The 18,703-nt window shown below is 38.1% G+C and overlaps 1 protein-coding gene across 2 annotated transcripts in view; it reads right to left on the bottom strand.

Moving 5' to 3' along the window:
* Positions 1-18,703, bottom strand: part of CCDC141 (coiled-coil domain containing 141) — a 146,395-nt gene that overhangs the window by 8,182 nt on the left and 119,510 nt on the right. For both annotated transcript variants that reach the window (XM_032783824.2, XM_032783827.2), the window contains exons 18-23: positions 14,150-14,290; positions 13,271-13,465; positions 9,410-9,593; positions 7,018-7,127; positions 2,260-2,385; positions 1,469-1,555 (exon numbers count right to left, since the gene is read on the bottom strand). In XM_032783824.2, the coding sequence (XP_032639715.1) occupies positions 1,469-1,555; positions 2,260-2,385; positions 7,018-7,127; positions 9,410-9,593; positions 13,271-13,465; positions 14,150-14,290 (843 nt within the window). The remainder of the gene's footprint in view (positions 1-1,468; positions 1,556-2,259; positions 2,386-7,017; positions 7,128-9,409; positions 9,594-13,270; positions 13,466-14,149; positions 14,291-18,703) is intronic.

Raw genomic sequence — 18,703 nt, 5'->3', positions numbered from 1 at the left:
CCACACCAACTAAGAGAATCTTTCATGTGTCATACACCAGCTAGTCTAAAAGGCTGTGTAGCATGAGAGAAGAAGGTGTATATTGGGCTTTCCTACACCCCAGCAATCTTCAGCTGCTGTAATAGGTTGACTGGCAACCGGAATAAATTTGAGCATCCTTGAGACTGCTCTAATTTATAGCAGGGATTTGGGCCTGGTGTGCAGCAGACCCAGGACTGAGGAAGTACGAAGGTGTGTATGCCACAGCTATGGACCAAGAGCATTATTTGGAAGGCTGAATACTAATACTGAAACAACTGAATGGAACTGAGTCCCAAAACTTTAGGTGAAATCCTGGCTCTATTGACGTCTATAGCAAAACTCCCACTGATTTCAATCGAGTCCGTATTTCACTCTGTAATTAAAAAAGGGAGCCCAGGCAAGACTTGGTATTGGAATGGGAGTAACACACAGTATGTTAATTAAGCTTACTTCCAGTTCATCAGCAGAAAGGAAGCCTTTTGTTTTTAAACAAACAGCTTATTGTTAGCTGCGTTGCACCAAGACTTCACACGTTAGCTTGTAGCATTCTTCATCCATATGGTCAGATTGTCAAACATTATCTTAAATATTATCCATCATCAGCTATCCTAGTTTTCTTTTTTTTTAAATTTTACTTGAATTTACCACCTCTCTCCCTGAGGGATATTTCACATTTATTATAGTGCTTTATTTACATGTACTTAGATGAATCAGGATCCTGAGGTTCCAATCTGTTATTTATAATAAAGAAAGTAATCCCAGTACTTTAAATATTTCTCTTGTATTGCTTGTCCCATAAGTCCCATATTTAGGCACTGACAATTTGGGAGTTTTTGTATGCATTTTTTCTGTATATCTGCTGAATAAAAACAATTTAGCCCATTAAGATTTTCATTCCTTTAAATACATGCGTGATCATGTATTGTAATTCTTTGAGTCAGTCTTACTTGGTTCCATCATGCATCATCATCAGCATGCACAGTATTATTTGGTTATTTATTTCTGATTTCTACTGCATGTAACTCAGGCAATAAGAAAGGTGACTGAACTGTTTTCAGGTGAGCATGAAGATCATTTGCTGCTGATTTAGTGTTGCTGCCTATTTGATATAGAGCCTTGTACCAATTGCACCACAGATTATGTATGACATGTCACCACGCTAAACTGCTGACAGCTGTAATTGTGTTCCATCACGTTTTCATTAGAAGCCTGCTCTGCTATCATTTACACTGACACAAATCTGGAGTAACTCTACTGACTTACTGGAATTACTTTGGACTTACATCCGTGTAACAGAGCAGAAACTGATCCTAAAAATCAGTTTGTCAGAGTTTTAGCATCCTCTGTTAATTACTCAATTGTAGGGCAAAAGTTCCTTTGAAACTAGGGGAGAATTTGCTTAAGTTTTGATTTTTAAAAATTAAATGTCAGAATTTACCGTAGATACCTTTTTAAGATGGGTGGTGAAAAGCATATTATTGTTTTCCATTTTAATTCTGATTTCTGGCCTTTCAATGAGTGTATCTGACTCCACCTACAAGGGAAAAAAATTAAAGCAACATAAATCATTTAAGTCTCCAGTACCCAAACATTTTGATAGATAAAAGCACTAGTCTTTCAACTTTCAGTCTGGTTCAAATCCAGCCTGATCTGCAATAATTTATTACATTGTCTGTTAGGAAAAATAAGAATGTGAGGGTATTGGGGAATATTAAGAATAGGGACTAAAAGAGTACCTTAAGTATCATAATAAGAGTAACCCCCCTAATAATATTCCCATGAGCCTTATTGTATTGTAAATGGACAGGGCAGAGTCAGACTCTACTCATGGGAAGGTGGAATCCTGTAGATACAATCCCACATTAAATAGGGAGAGGAGTAAGAAGCAGCAGCAGACAGAGATGGGAGTGGCAAGGAACAGAAATGGAGAAAAGGGATCAGCTGACTAAAACTGGATATTACAATTCCACTGAGGAGGATGTGACAATCTCACCACTACACAGTGGCTGAGAAGAGAAAAGGAATAAAGGAAAGGAGGAAGGGAGCAGAACAAGTTGGATAGGAGGTAAGGGGAGGAAGAGGAGAAAATGGAAAGTGAAGGGATGGGGAAGAACTACACTGATCATGCCCATGTTGAGGGAGGCTTCCAGCCAGTTGAAGCGATAGAGTACAGACCTTTTAGCAATGCACCAAAAATTTTAGTTTACACAAAGTTCCAGTGCAGAAAAATTTACTAACCTCTCGCTTTGCTTTGGTAACTTTCTTATATGTCTCCTGCCTGTTTCTTTCTTGCTCTCTTGGTATAGTGGCTGACTCCTCAACAAAACCACCTGTATCAGGTGTTTTTTCTTTTAACACATCCTCCTGTTATATAAAGAGAAACTTCAGGGACTGAGCACTACAAAGTAATAGTTGACTGTTTTTTACACTAACATCCTGTACATGGTGGCAAAGTAAACATTTGAAATATATACTACAATCTGTTACCAATACAGTGTAAATTGGTTATGGCAGACCTAATAGGCAAAACCTGATTTGTCCGTCTTATGCAATATCTAGGATATGCATGGACCAAAGGTGACAGAAGCTTTTCTAGGGTAGGGAAACTGAAGACAGTACATGGAAATGTGTGAAGAGCTGACCTGTTTGGCAAGGAAGCTGGGAAACTTCAAGGAGACAGTTCCCAGAAACAGGGACAGCAAAGGGAATAGAAAATATTATGGAAGTGGAACCTTTAGAAAGAGCAGATAACTAAAATGTGGGTATAGATTTTGTGGAACTTGTTCTGGAAAGGGAAGGAGCCATTAGAGAATCTCCAAGAAGTGCAATATGATTCTAAATGTCTAGAGGATGGAGGGGAGAAAGTGCTCTCTCTCTCTAAAGCACCAGCCACATAGGTGATCTGTTTGGCTTGGGAAACTAACTCTTTCCCCACTGTTTGGGCCCAGATTACACAGAAATTTTACATCAATGATGTATCATTTTCTTTTGGCCGACTGACATGCATTTCTATAATATTTTGTCATCTGAATACCTCTCGGAAGACTGCACAATATCTTATAAATAGGCATGTGCATAGCATAAATTCAACCTACCATACTGTATTTTATTAAGGCAGCACAAATTCTTTAAGAACTGGTAAGACAGAAATCTAGATTTTAGCTTCAAAGAACACCAATGTGCTGCAAACCAAGGAAAGCCAGACACATTGTAGTTATAGTTTTATACTTATCACTTCAGCTGAGTGGAGTAAAGTTACAGTCCTGAATATGTGTCTGACGAACTGGGTATTGACCCACGAAAGCTTATGTTCCAATACATCTGTTAGTCTATAAGGTGCCACAGGACTCTTTGTTGCTAGTCCTGAATAGGTCTCTCTAGCAAAAATGCTATCTCACCATTTTTCCATTCAACTATGAGAATACCATTGCATGTAGACAACTGCTCTGGAGTGCACTGCAGTGCTCTTCCTAGAAGCCAGTTTATTTTTCTGGAAACAAACTTTTGTATTTCCCTTGAAAGAAACCCAAAGTAATTTTCCTTTTGATATTTGACAGCCACGTCAGAATAAGTATGATAGTGTAAGGTCACCTTGTTGAATGTGTGCGTGCGCGTGATTTTATTGCTTTTTAAGAAAAGATAAAAAAGGAATCAATCCTCTTGGCTGAGAACACTATGTATATATGGAGACACTTTATTGAATGACTTATTCATTAAAAGATGCAGGTGAAAGCCAGTCAGAAATATTGTGAATGGACTATACGAGTATTAGCTTAATCTCTGAGAACACAACATATCTCAGGAAAGGAATATCTTCCATTTGGTGAAGAGTACAGGTTGAGGAATAATCCTCTCTCCCACACTCCCACTTCAAGCAAATTTCACCTGTGATACTATTGCTTTTGACTGGTTAGAACTTATTTCTCTGAACATTCTAAGAGTGTTATGGAAATAAAAGGTTACAATGATCAGTTAAGAGTGTTTGATGGTCCGGAGCTGAGCATCTGACTTGATTTGCACTTATTATTTCATTAATATATTCGTTTTTAGAAAACAAAGTGTCTACAGGTAATGGGCTCTCGTTCTATGCACTGGGTGCCTAATGTTTACATGAAAACACAAAAAACAAAAGGACTGCCCATCAAATAATCCCTCCAACTCTCAGTCCATGTCCTCCATAATAGTGCGAGAAAAAAAATATAAATAATTTATAAATGCATAAAAAAGTTAGGACTGTGTTTAAAAGCAATAGGCTAAGTTCACAAAGCAGTCAAAGAAACAAAGAAATTTCATATGGTGAAGACACTATTATCATCTAATGAGTTTCATTCTAAAATGGATGTTTGCTCAAACATCTCCAAGGCACATTTTGAAAGATATCCAGCTATGAAGAAGGGATACCTAGGAGGAATTAAATGTCTTTTGAAATATATACAGAGAAGGCAAGTTACTTGTGTATTTCACTTCTCCATATCCATGATCAAAATAGTTATTTGAAATAGCCCAACTCCCTTTGAAATGCCCACATGCAAATTAGAAGGAAAACTAAAACAGACTTCCTTGTCAAGAGACAAGGGATAACGAACTGAAGCAAATATGCTTTAACTTGGAAAATTATTAACTCACCAATAATACACAATCACAACAATGTCCAAACATCGTAATTAAACAGTTTAGACATCTGAACACAAAGCCTCAAGAGGGAATATTGAGTTATGGGAGAAGTAGAGGGGACAGGCAGCTATCTGGCCCACTGCCCTTGCTCTGGGAAAAAACCCAAACAAGGCAACAAGCTGTCAGCATGGGAGGTAAGTGAATTACTGAGATATAAAATGTATTTGCCAAAAAACTCTTTGTTAAAAAGAGCTATGCTAGAAGCTGCATGTCACTTGGGTCAAGCTAACACTAAAATAATATTATACATTCCTTTCAAAAGCACAACTGTCAGAACATCTGGAAAGGAATGGTTACAGGATCCAGGTGGTTTCCCACTGCCACATAACCCTTTCACTATTCAGGGTCACCCCCACAACCTCAATATTGTCCCCTAAAATTTGCAAAAATAGCTGCAACAAATAAAAAAAAAATTGCTAGGATTTCAAAATCCCATTACTCATTCAAAGGATCCAATTTAAATTGAGTTGACACATACAATCTTCAGGAATGGAGAACTGCTCTGACAGATCCTATGAGGCCCATTAAAGTGGGTTCCTGTCCCGAAAACTTTAGCAAGGCCATGGCAGAAGGCTATAGGAGGCGAAGACTTATATACATTGACAGATCTAATTCTCATTTACATTCCTTTATACTGCTTTGACAGGTCAAAAAGGTGTCAGTGTGAATCACAATTAGGCTCTTAAATCTCTAAGAACTTAAAGTCCTAGATCAATAGCTTAGCGTTTACACAGATAAAAGCTTCTGCCTTTCCACGTCCCCAGTCAGTCCATGCCTCTAATTCCTGCACCTCTTTCCATTACCCTCATTTTCCCCCTTCATCCTCTATGCCCTGACAGTTTCCTGCCTATGCACATTTGAACAGAACAGAACATTTTACCACCTAACTACATTTATAAGGAATCAGAGCTGGGGCTCTCTTCAGCCTGATTCAAAAAAGACAAAATATCAGTTTCTCATTTGCTCTTAATTTGCGACCTGGGTCTGGGGAAGGAAAATGCTGTTTCTTTCCCTCAGGGCCCCTGCTCATACTTCGTATGCCTCTTCTTTATACATCTGCTCTAACAAATTTCTAGTTAATCACCTCTCAGTGTGCTTGTCTTCACTACTGGGGTAAGTCAACCTAATTTACTCTACTCCAGCTACATGAATAACGTAGCTTAGGTTGACTTACTGCAGTGTCTTCACTGCGCTGCATCTCCCGTTGACTTACCTTAATCTTCTTGGAGAGCTGGAGTACTACGGTTGACTGGAGAACTCTCTGCCATCGATTTAGCAGGTCTTCACTAGACCAGCTAAATTGACTTCTGCTGCATTGATTTCAGCAGTATCAATCTCTATGTAGTGATGACCAGCCCAAGGTGATACCCCATCATAAAACACATTTATATGATGTATTTTTTTTAATTCAGAGGGCCAGGATCAGTTGGGGAATTAAGGGGGAATTAAAAAGACTCTTCAGCAAGGCCAACAAAGCAAAACAAATCTGAAAGCAAAGGTATGAGATTAAAAAAGTTAAGAAATTGTTCAAAAAGTCAACAACAGGGAAATGTTTTAAGCACCTTAGCTTCAAACGTCTCCAGACTTCCAAGAAAATTTTTATCATGAGATATAATTTAGTATGTGCAATTTTTGAGGGTTTAGTTTCTTTGTGGTGGGGGCAGGAGGAATTGAGCTTACAATAGGAATCTAGCTTCATTCTTAACTATGGAGTGGCTACTGCAGTTCCATAATTCCTGCTTAATCAATATATTGTAACTAAATAGTTATGCATAAATAAGCATGTTTATCAGAGTGTTAGGTTAGAAATACTATTATTCTGCTTTAGTATTTATTTTATGATTCTGTTTTCTAAACTGAAATTACTCCTTTTAACACAATTTGACAGTAATTTTTCATGAGGAATGGGGGCTGGTAGTGGAGAGAAGTCAAGACTGGCTGTTTGACATTCCCAGAAGTAAGGCACCTAAGTCTTGTGACATCAAAGGAAGTGGAAACAGAAGAAGAAGTACTTGAACTGTGAATTTCCTCCTCAAAAGGTTGCTTGAGGGCTCCAATGGCAGTGAGAAGGGAGTACAAGGAGAGTTTAAAAGGCCAGGAGGACTGTAGTTATTAGACACAGCATTATGTCTGTGCTGTAATGGAAGAATAACCGGTAAGAGAGCCTGTTTTGCTGTAAAAATCTGTGTCATTAAGAAGTACACTGTCTCCCTCAAATAGTCTCACTATAGTTTCTTAACACAAAACACTTATCAAAATATTGGCATCATATAAGCTATTTTAAAAGTGTCATGATATATTCACCAAATAAAATGAAATTACCACAATCTGTTCAAGTTCTCTTAAAGAGATACACAATTCATCAATAGAATCAAGAACTTCTTTATGTCTTTTTATTGTTCTCTCAATATATTTCTTTCCTTCTTCAAAACCTACAATCAGAAACAAACGGCACAACAATGAAACCAATACAATATTATATCAGACAAATAATTGCACTTTTCTGTAGGCTCTGTTTTGTTCCATTAGTTTTACAGTATAGGGTGAAATCCCTCCTAACTTGAAGCTTTATGGTTACAGGCCCTCACAATCTATCCAAGTCTTTTGGGTCAGTTCCTCCCTGACTAAACAATGTCACTGACCAGCTGATAAATGATTTTAAAGGGAAAGTGGACCCTATAAGTCTCTCTAGGGCTAACAGCTCTTTTATTCAGCCAGTGAAAACTTAAAAGGGAGTTTTCAGTCCAAAAATTATGGTGACCTCCCTGTAAAGGGGGGAAAAAAAACAGTTAAGGGGATGAGGAGGCCTTTCCCAATATAAGGGTGTACAGAATGTGAAGGAACCCCCAGCAGCATTTCTAGTTGATTGGTGTCAAGAAGAATCTGTCCCCCCACCCTATCTACAGTAGTTAGGGTTAAAATGGTGAGCATGGCAGATAGACAGTGGCTGCTGGCCCCCTCCACACAATTTTCAACTCTGAAATATGTTTTAAGTTACTGGGTACCTAAGTACATATTAAAATTGTAATCTCACCATTTGGCTTATCAGTTTTCACTAAGCAGCCCAGGACTGAGGATGCCTCTTTTCCCAGCAGCGAGTGACACGGCATGAGCTCCTCTCGTCACAGGGCTTTAACACTAACCCACAGGCTACATGGCAGATGATTAGGTGGCTTAACTAAGCAACGACTAGTGAAATGAATGACATCATCAAACCCTTTTTTCCTGCCCCAGTGTTTATTTTGTTGGGTTCAGGGCTTGTACCTTGGGCTGTCCTTTTCTTCTGGATATGCTGGCCAATTGTGCAGTTAGGTTCCCCAGCCTTCTAGGAGCTACTACACTAAAGACATTTTCTGACAAATTGGGGTGTAGTTAATGCACTGAATTTATGAGGAACTCAGGACCTAATTTTAAAGGACCTCCTGATTGTGTGCACTCAGTTCTTGTGTGTGCAGCCATTTGCACAACCTGCACTTCTACATGCAGCCAAGCAAATACAGGTTTTATTTGCATAAAGTGGTATGTATACCCAATCTGTATATTGAAAAATGTGGCCCTCAGTTCTGTGACTACCAAAAATGGTTATAAATTTCTTGAGCTTTCATGGACTTTTCATGGGCACTTAATCAAGTGTCATCAATTATGCAAATAACTGAGCACAGGTGTGGTATGTTCTATCTAGCCCACAACATTAAGCAGAGGGCAGCTGCATTCTGTATTAGCCAGATTTTCTGAGGGGCATCTACAGTTCCCTCCAGTTGAAGCCTGATAGATCAAGTAACTAGAAAGTCATTGGGAGATAACAGGAAGAGAATCCAGATCTTCTGACTTCCAGGTCTGTGCTTAAAACACAATCTTCCCTTCTGTCACTGTAACATCTACAGAGCAATCAGCCAGCTACTACATTAGAGAGACAAGGTGGGTGAGGTAATATCTTTTACTGGATCAACTTCTGTTAGTGAAAGTCAAGCTTATATCTCCAATATTTTGGGATGGACATGACTATACCCACACTGCATACAGCTATGTACATGACATACGTAATGCAATAATCAAATACGCCTAGTTATAAAGAGTGTTAATGTAAAATATTCATTCAGCTCTAAGATCTATAGCTATAAAATACTTCAACTTCATAGATTTTCCAGTTACAAAACACAGTTAACCATAAAGTCTTAATTCTAATCTCATAAAAACTTAGATATTTAATTTAGATTTCAGGGTAACTCAGAAAGCAGATGGAAAAGCAAAAGGCTATGAACTTTCCAGAACTTAAATTCTGATTTACGTTTTTTAACCCTTAGTTCTGCAACATCTCATATTTCTCAGCCTCAGAACTCTGTGCTCCTCACAACCTTAAAGGTGGAGGGCTTTTTCTAGCCAGTGTGAAGAACAGCAGTTATGGCTACTTTAAGGCTCCCCATCTCCTTTGGGTTAAGTAGGGAAGGAAAAGAAGGGCAATTGCTTGAGCAAAGGGCTGAATGGAAGGGGTTCATATGGCCACTAGCAGTGGTGGCTTCTAGATAATTAGATACTTCTAGAAATAGGTGCCCAGTCAATACCTTAAAACAGCATTTGATTTTAACCTCATGGGATTTTTTTTTAAAAGAAATAAATGTAGGAATTAAACAAGCCCTTGCTTTCTCCTGTCCCAAACTGTTCAATTTGCATTTGGTCAACAGCCCATCACTAGGCAGCTTAAGGGAGTCATTACCATATAAGTGTTTAGCGAGGTCAGTAATCTGCTGAATTCTTTCCTCTTGTTGAGGCACCATCGGTTTGATAAACTTATTGAATTGCTTGTAGAGAATTGCCACTGCTTCTCTTGTTTTACACTCTGCAGAATACTTCCCAACTCTAACGACTGTAGCGCTTGCTTCTTCATACCAAAACTGACACTGGCATGTATTGGAGAGGAAAAAACCGTAGCATTTAAGAAATGGATACAACAATGAAACAAATATTGACAATAAGAGCTTTTGGTGCAGCAGGTTTGTCCTAATCTTGTGTGTCTTTGAATAACATCAGGAAAGATGAGAAGTGACACAAATAATGTTCAGAAAATCTGTGGTGACAGCATAACCTGATGAATGATAACTCATTTGCAATATTATTCCTACAATCAAGAGTTGATGAATTTTCTGTTAAGTTGCATTGGTCTCCATACAAATGCACTCTCTTTACAAGCAAAATTATATCCTTTATAGTTACTACCTTTTGAACCTCAGTTTGGGCTGGGAATCAAGTCTGTACTCTTATGAATCAGTAGAAATTCTGCAGGATAAATCAAACCCTCGGTTACACCTGTTATAACTCGATGGACTTCAGACTATGACTTCAGTTACATCTGTGAAACCCAGTGTCTTCTATGAGCTTGCACAGATTTAACTCACTGGAAATTACAACTTGACCTAATGCCCTCAGAAATCATTGAAGGTCTTTTTATTGAGCTCAGTGGGCTTTACAGCACATCCTCAGTGAACAATTTAGAGTGATAATGCACAAAGTGGAACAGGATCTGGTGTTCACACAGTCTTAGCTATGTTAGCTCTGCAAGGCTAGCAGGCATAAAATTCACTAACTTTTTTGGTCATTAAGATCAGAACTGATGACTCTGCATACACGAGTCAAAAAATCTGTTGAGTGAGGTGGTGCTATTTTTACAGTGAAGTAAAACAGAATAATTACAAAACACTTTTTCAGAATGAAATCATTCTTTAAAGCTTAGCATTGGGAAATCCCAGCTCTTTCGAAGGAGTGGGAAACTAAACAAATATAATTGCACAATTGCTGCCAAATTGTTCACCTCCTCAGGAATGAACTGGATTGTGGGAATGTTTATTGACAGTGAGGAAATTGTTTTGCCAAGGATCAACATTTTGATCCGTCATGAAGGAAAGTTATCAGTCATGCATTTAGATTAGAATGAAGAACTGAAACAGCTTTATTGCTAAAAATAAATGACCATGATGATAGGAATGTGCTTGATGAACAGAAGAGTAAAATGCTGCTAGAAATTTGTCTTTAAAAAACGTTCAACACTACATTATGGAGCCTATTTTAGCTATATTAGAGTGCAATTTTAGAATTCTCCAGAAGGGTGGTAAATGAAATGCTATTGTGGATTTGAGGTTTCCAGAGGCGGGTGGAGGGGAGGAAATCATATAATTAGCTGATTTAGCAATTTAAAGAAGTCTGTTTTAACCACTACAGATTTGAATTTTTAAACTTGGTTTCATTTTGCAGCTTTACAAACCACACAGACAGTTCACAGTGACTGGCAGGCAAAAGTAATGTGTTGATTTGTGGAACATGCGTTGCTTTTTGTTGTGCACTGGAATACACAGTGGAAAACAATCAAATGTATGTTCCAGAATAGTCCGTGTCATGTGATTATCACTTATTGATGGAAACTTTGTTCTTACATGAAGGAGGGAGTGGACAAATAGCATTAATGAAACTAAGATATGTAGGACGCTCTGACAATTTACTATTTTCCATCAGAACAAGACAAATCAATTTATTAAGTGACAGATGTAATACTACTGGAAGTCATTGGACAGTGCTACTGGAGATGGTCTTACTAATTCTGTTTATCTGAATGTTTAGGAGTTAGATCTTGGGAAAGTTCTGATTTTCAGCTGTCGTGCAGCTCTTTTTAGATGCTAAACTTATCACCAGTGAAGTCTGTTTTGCTCTAACTAAAATATTTTTCTTAGGTTGCAGTTGCTGCTTAAAGGCTATACACATGAAACAAACCAACCAATACATTAATGGCCAAACTAAATAAATCCAGGGCCCAAAGCACAACCCACAGGGACTCCTCAATGGCCTCACACCTGTGCCATGGCCCTGTACAGGAATCACGGCCCCTTCTCTTCTTGCCAGCAAGTTTCAAATTTAAGACAAATGAAGCACTTCAGAGCTTTGGAACTAATGTTTCAGGCTCTCTGCAAACTTAGACAGGCATCAGTTACAAACAGGTCACAATTTCAAGTTTTTCTTTGCATCCATAATGCCTACAAGCAGTTGTTTTTTTTTTAAATGAAGGCTGAGTTCTGATTTTGTGACTCCAGGAGCTGGTTCTAGGAATGGACTTATAGTGCTCATGCAGAGGCCACTCAAGGCACTCTGCCGCCCTACACAACACTTCAATGTATCGTCCCTTCTCACCACTCAAATTTGGCTTGACTGCCCCTCTGTCATGATGGATGGATGGTGGGGTGAAATTTGAGCACATGGCATTACAACTTGGCACATGGGATCGCAGCTGCCCAGAAATCTGCTGTCGTTGCCTACCTTGCCTATAGCTAGAGCAGTCTCTGTGCCTATGCTTTAATTCCATCCTGATTCTGTGGCTGTCATAAACAGATAGTTAAGGGTTAATGCCTCTTTTACCTGTAAAGGGTTAAGGAGTTCACCTAGCCTAGCTGACACCTGACCAGAAGAACCAATGGAGGAACAAGATATTTCAAAAGGAAGGAGAGCTTTTTCCTTTGTTTAGTTTTCAGTTTCAGCCGGAGTGAAAACGATTAAGGAACCAGCCTCTTATCAGAGTAGTAAGTTTTAGACAGGAATAAATAGGTTTATGTTTATTTTCTTTTGTACTTGTCTTGGTGCAAATTAAGGGAATTATCAAATTGGGTATTCTTGTATTAGATTTTTGCCCAGGGGAACATCCTCTGTGTTTTGAATCTGTTGTCTGTAAGAGTAGCTGGTATGCTAATCTCTCCCAGAGGGTTTTCTTTTACCTTTCTTTTCCTTTAATTAAAAACCTTTTTTATTAATACCTTGATTGAAGTTTTCCCTGTTTTTTAGATCTCAAGGGGTTGGATCTGGCATCCATCCAGGGGCTGGTGGCAGAAAAGGCAGGCAGATGGTTTAATTTCTCCTTGTTTTAAGATCCAAGGGGTTTGGATCTGTGTTCACCAGGAAATTGGTGAAGTTTCTCAAGGCTACTCAAGGAAGGGAGTGCTTGTGAATGGTGGCAGCCAGACCAGATCTAAGCTGGTAATTGAGCTTAGAGCATCTCATGCAGGTTCCCCACATCTGTACCCTAAAGTTCAGCGTGGGGAAGGAACCTTGACAGTGGCATCGACATATTACAAAAGGGACAATTGCATATGAGCAATATCACAACCTTGAGTAACCTCTCCGTTGTCTCTCTGATTAGGATATAGAGATCTGTCCCTCCGAGGTGGGGAGAACCAATCAGAACAGTGCTACATCTCCAATTACCTGGAGATGGTGGGAAATAGTATCACAAAGAAATAACCCTACTTTCAAGGAGCCCAGGGTAGGATGTATGGAACTGAAGCTGTAAATCCAGTTTGTCGGTTGGAACAGGAGCTACAAAAGTCTGTGTTGTGGCCCCAGAAGTGAAGGTGGGTTAATTAAACGTATCCCCCAAAAAACTCCAAGGTGTCTTCACAAAGGCAGTGCAGGGACTTATGGATCCAAGAAGATTAATGGCCACAAAGTCTAACTACGGAGGAATACGCTTTTCCCTCCCCTTGAAGGCCCCATACTGGCCCCTTATCAGAGCTACAGAGTGGATTTCAGGTTTTATTAATACCTCTTCCATCATCTGCTGCAGATGCTCAATACGATCCAAATTTTGCTTGTAATCCTCCACAACTCTGCCAAATTCACTCAGCTGTTTCTGTAACTCGTTGACTGACTCCAAGAGGACACCAGCTTTACCATCAGAATGATTTATTACACAGCCAGTAACTTTCTTCTCTAAATTATCCATCTTCTTTCTCAGAATCTATTTTGAAAGGTGAACTCTTGTTAACAATTATGACAGAAAGGTCATGAATGTTTTTAGAAATTGAACAGTAGGGAAAATTTGTAAACCTCCCTTCATAGCCTGTTGTTTAAAAACTACAGTTAAGAACACTATACATTTTCAATAGCAAAGACAGAAGACTCTACCCTTAGATAGGCATGGACAACTCCTATTGCAGTCAATGGAAAAAGCACACCTCTCTCTAAAGGTAAATTGAGTTAAACATTTCCAACTTTTTAACTTTAAAAGAAATAGATCTTCCTAGCCATAAAAGATAGGCTCTTATTATTTACCCTTGAATAGAAAGATCTACATGGTATCTAGAAAAAGGACAAAGGAAGAATTTTAGCTTCTCATTTTGACTAAAAACAAGTTATTTTTTAAAAAGCATATTCTGTTAACTTCTACAGTATTAATTTCAACATACAGGTCAAGAATCTGATGTCAGTAACCTCAGTGCAAATCTGGAGTGATTCCACTGATTTGAAGAAATAGGAGTAACTCTCTATTTACACCAGTATAAATATCAGAAACTGGTGTACACATGTTGTTATTCATAGATTGGAAGGCCAAAATCACGTAGTCCAATCTCCTTCTTAACAGTAGACAAATCATTTCACCCAGTAACACCTACATCGAGCCCATAACTTCTAATGTTATTACCTGCATTTTTTCAGCATACATTTCAACTTGCTGAATCTGTATCTTAAGAACTTTCAGATTTCGAGCTTTTTCTGTTTTTTTGGTATAGTTAAATTTCAGGTTGTTGAATTTCTTTTTCAGATCTTTAAATGACTCTCTGAGCTGTAAGAAAATTAGCATATTTTTCAATAAGAAACACTAAAGCACATTTTAAGATTGTTTGTCTTAGCAGCCATTCAACAAACTACAATAGGAACATTCAGAGCTCCTCCTGGGGATTAAAAACACCATAGACCATAAAGGAATTTTTGTGCCCTCCGTTCCTCAGCACGTAAAACTATAAGTCAATATTTCTTTTCAGTAGTGGAAAAATCTTGCTGAATGAACATTCAACAATATTACATATAAATCCTTGAAAATATACCTGTAATATAAGCATTCTTCTAATGAGAAAAATTTGCTTAACTGCCTAAGGCCAGCATAAAGCTCTACGTACCACTTAAGCCCTGTGGGCATGGAAGGCATGAGGAGAACAATTGCATAAGGGATACTTTGCACCTTCTGCATGTTGAAGGAGTCTATGAGTCAGCTAGCAGAGAAAGGGATGGTTTGGTCAGGGTAGGAGCCAGTGGATACTTGCTTAGGTTTAAATCCTGGCCCTAAAACTTCCATTGACTTCAACAAGGCCAGAATTTCACCCATATGGGTATGCAGAGGAATTTTGTCTGATATTCCAATTCATAGGCTGAAGTGGTGGCCATGGAGGTGCTGTAAATCCCATGACCTGCCCATGTGTTGAGGGACATGAGTTTCATACTGTACAATTCTTCTTAGTTCCTGGATAAATAGTCTACTGAGGCTTGGATGAATTTTACCCATTGTGACTTTTCCCTACAAAATTTGATTTAGTTTGTATCACCTTAGTGTTTTAAAGATATGACATGATCATTATACTATGAACTAGTCTTCAGCAACCACTCATGGGAGAGACAAAAATTAGTTAACAGGAAAGGTACTTCAATAAATGTGGAACAACCACTTAATCCATTTGTTTGGGGATACTTTGGGAGATTTTCTCCAGGTAGCGGGTTCCCTAATAAGAATAATTTTTTGTATAAAGTTCATTCTAGAAAAACAAGTATCTGTGTTACATAATCAGAATATTACTGCAGCTGTAGGCAGTGTATTAGTTGTATAATAAGAAAGGTAACATTTAAGACCCTGATCCTATGAAGAGCTACACATGTGCTTAATTTTACACACAGTGAGTAGTTTGATTGTCTTCAATGGGACTAACAGTGTGTAAAGATGTTCATAACTCTTTGCAGGATTGAGGCTTAATGTTGTGTCAGCGCTGGAGCTTTGGAGAAATTTTTCAGACTCAGTTTTTTTGCCAAAAAAAATGCAGTTTTGAGGTGACCAAAACAATCTGAGAATTTGGCAAATAGTTTTAGCCAAATACAAAATGAGGGGTGGGGGAATTGAAATAGTTAAAAGGGTTCATTTCAACATTTTCTAAATGACACATTTTGACTTTGTTTTAAAGTAGTGTTTCATTTTGAAACTTAGCTAGATTTGTTTATTTTTTAAAGGATAAAACACCCCTGAAAAACAAAACAAAATGAAAAAAAATTCATTTAAACCCAAACAAAAGGCTTTGTTCTATGCAAAACATTTATGTTTAAGTGAGGAAAAACAAAAAATATTCAGTTTTGGTTCAACCAGAAACTATTATTTTTTGTTAATATGATTTACATATGCACAAAAATCATGCATAGTATATTATAATATCAATTGTTTATTTGTAAACAATGCTCATTACCATGGCATATAGTTGTATAGGCCTGTTATGGTTTTATTCATATATTTATTTTTACTTTGTTATCAGTATTGCTTTGGATTCATTTTAAAATGCTTTGTTATAAAACATATTTGGGGCTTTGTACAATCCTGTTTGTTTCCCTATATAACAACTTGCCCTATATATTCAGTGAGATTAGAATATTGAATATTTTGTTGAATTCCACTAATATTTTTTATAGGTTCAGAGTTATTTTTCCTTGAATCTTATATAGTTCTCCAATTTATTTATAAATACTAAAAGGTCTTTTTTGCATATTTACTAAACAAACAACTTTAAAAAAAGTTTTTAAGAGATAGACCACAAGAGACATGAGTGAACCATTTCTATTTATGATGGCTATTATAATTATAATAAGACTGCCTGAAATATATTTATGGTACCTTATAAAAGACATTATTAGAACTAAAATTTAATTTTGAAATAAAAAATTCTAACAATGTATAATTAATACAAAAAATCTAAAATGGAAGAACATAAAATAATTTAAATGCTTTTTTTAAATGGGGGATCCTCCCACCCCAAACTTCATATATCCTCACAGATGACACTTTTGCTTTTATAAGATCTTGTACGCTATGGCTGTATGAAATAAACTGTTCTAAAGTGATTTTTATCTTAACCAAGTGAAACAAAGTAGATTGGTAAATGAATTTTATACTTAATGATCTAGGGCCTGATCTGTTCCTACAAACACTTATACTGGAGTGTAACTTTATTCACTTGTGTAGGATCAGTGGACTCAGGATCAGGCCCCCAATTTAGTATTTAACATGTGTGAGTTTGTGTGTATTTAAGAGTCAGTCAGACATATATTCAAAATCCAAAGAGTAATGAATGCCTGTTTTGGAGATACTGTAAGCACAGTGGCTATTCATACATTATTATTATTACTTACTAATGTTAATCCACCAAGGGACATATTTTTGATTTGCATTTAATCTAGGAGGATAAAATTCTCAGCTAGCACATGATATCAGCAATGCACAGACAGATGGCATTGACTCAGTCTGAGAGAAAGGAAGGGAATTCTATCAGTGTGTGATCTCCAATTAGTTAAGCTGTTCATCCCTCCTAATGGTAAAGCACCATGTTAATAAATACAAAATCTTCATTTGAAATCTAATTTGCAGGAGAATCCCAGGACTGACATATAGATGCCTAGGAGTTTATTTGGTTTACTTTCAGAGATTATACCCATACACTACTAATCATTTATAAGGACAGAGGCTTTCTTCATAGCACTATGGCTATGTGAAATGAGATCATGTTTCACGTAAGATGGTTCATGTGTCAAAGGTCTGCAGCTGCTGTCACTCTTCTCTCTCAGGCTTGGTGGAAAACCAGCTCAAACTCAGGACCATACACTGCTCCCCATGGATGCATGCAAACAACTACTACTGACATCAGCAACTGCATGCTCTCATTGAGGGCAGTATACAGCTCTGAATATTCAGAAGCAGAGAAATCTAACCTTATCTCAGTTCTTCACCCATTTACTGCACAATGCAATGTGAAATTGCTGAAGGAACTGTTCCTCCAAATACCTACATGATTTCAGCCTCCTGGTTTAATGGAACTTTATCACACAGTGATCTGATCATAGTTTCATAGTCTTTATTCATGCAGCTGTTCCTAACTATAGTCTCCTGTGTCATAGGTGAAGAACGATGGTGGAGGAGGGGGATGGCTGCTACCACTTGCTAAGACTTATCACACAAGAAGCACAAAACAAACACTAAAAGCAAGGAATAAAACTGCTTTTAAAATGCTTTTGTTAACTGTAAAGTTTAAGAAAAACATTTTTAATTCATATCCAAGATTCTTCCAGAGGCACTTCAATAAGGCATTCCCCTCTCTTTTTCACTCCCACATAACCTTCTGGAGTCTGGGTATGAAAATAAGCAAGACGGGAAGGTGGCTGAAAAGAGATTTTCAAAGGGCTAGAGACAAAGGAACAAATAGAAGCAAAGCTGGCTGCAAGGTGGGGAGAGGAAAAAGATGCCCTTCTATTTACCACTGGTTATGACATTAGCACTGGGATCTTGTCAAGTAGGCAAGGTGCTGAGAACCCTCAACTTCCACTGCCTTCACGAGGAATTGAGGGTGCTCAGTACACCTCAGGAGCGCTCAGCACCTTGCAGGATTGAGCCCCAAGCACCAAGTATACCTCCTGGTATATCTGAGGAATATAACAAGATGGGGCTTGGGGAGGGCAGAGGCTCAGTTCAAGATACATTATGGTACAGATTATCCGCAAGGTGGTTTGCGAAATTATTCTCAGCTGCAAAAGGTCTTTTTGTTGCAAAGGTCAATTTGCAGAAAAGAATTAAGTCATTTTTTATTTCATGTGCATTAGCTAAACACAGGGCTAGATCCTGGACTTATCACAAGGCCTGAGTAAGGGCAGCACATAGTTGCACTATCCTAGAAGCATATCAGTGAGTCACAATACAGACCCTGGCCCTCCTTTGTTCAGGGTAGCCCCATAACTAGCACAACTTACCCCCTTGTCTGGACTGGCTCAACTATACTGACTGGTGCACTTGGGAAGTGTGGAGGGGTGGGAATGGGAGACAAGGCAAAGCTCCACCTGTATCTTTTCGCTGCCCCCCTGTGTAGAAAGAGGAGCAGTAGCCCTGTAGGGACTGTGTCCCCTTCTTGTGCACAGACCAGTGATGCAGGTAGCCCACATAGGCAAATAAGGGGGATAA

The sequence above is a fragment of the Chelonoidis abingdonii genome, chromosome 10 (genome assembly GCF_003597395.2).
Source record: "Chelonoidis abingdonii isolate Lonesome George chromosome 10, CheloAbing_2.0, whole genome shotgun sequence".
In the NCBI taxonomy this organism is placed as follows: domain Eukaryota; kingdom Metazoa; phylum Chordata; order Testudines; family Testudinidae; genus Chelonoidis; species Chelonoidis abingdonii.
Note: the sequence above shows the minus strand (reverse complement) of the source record. Positions and strands in the feature narration are given on the sequence as shown.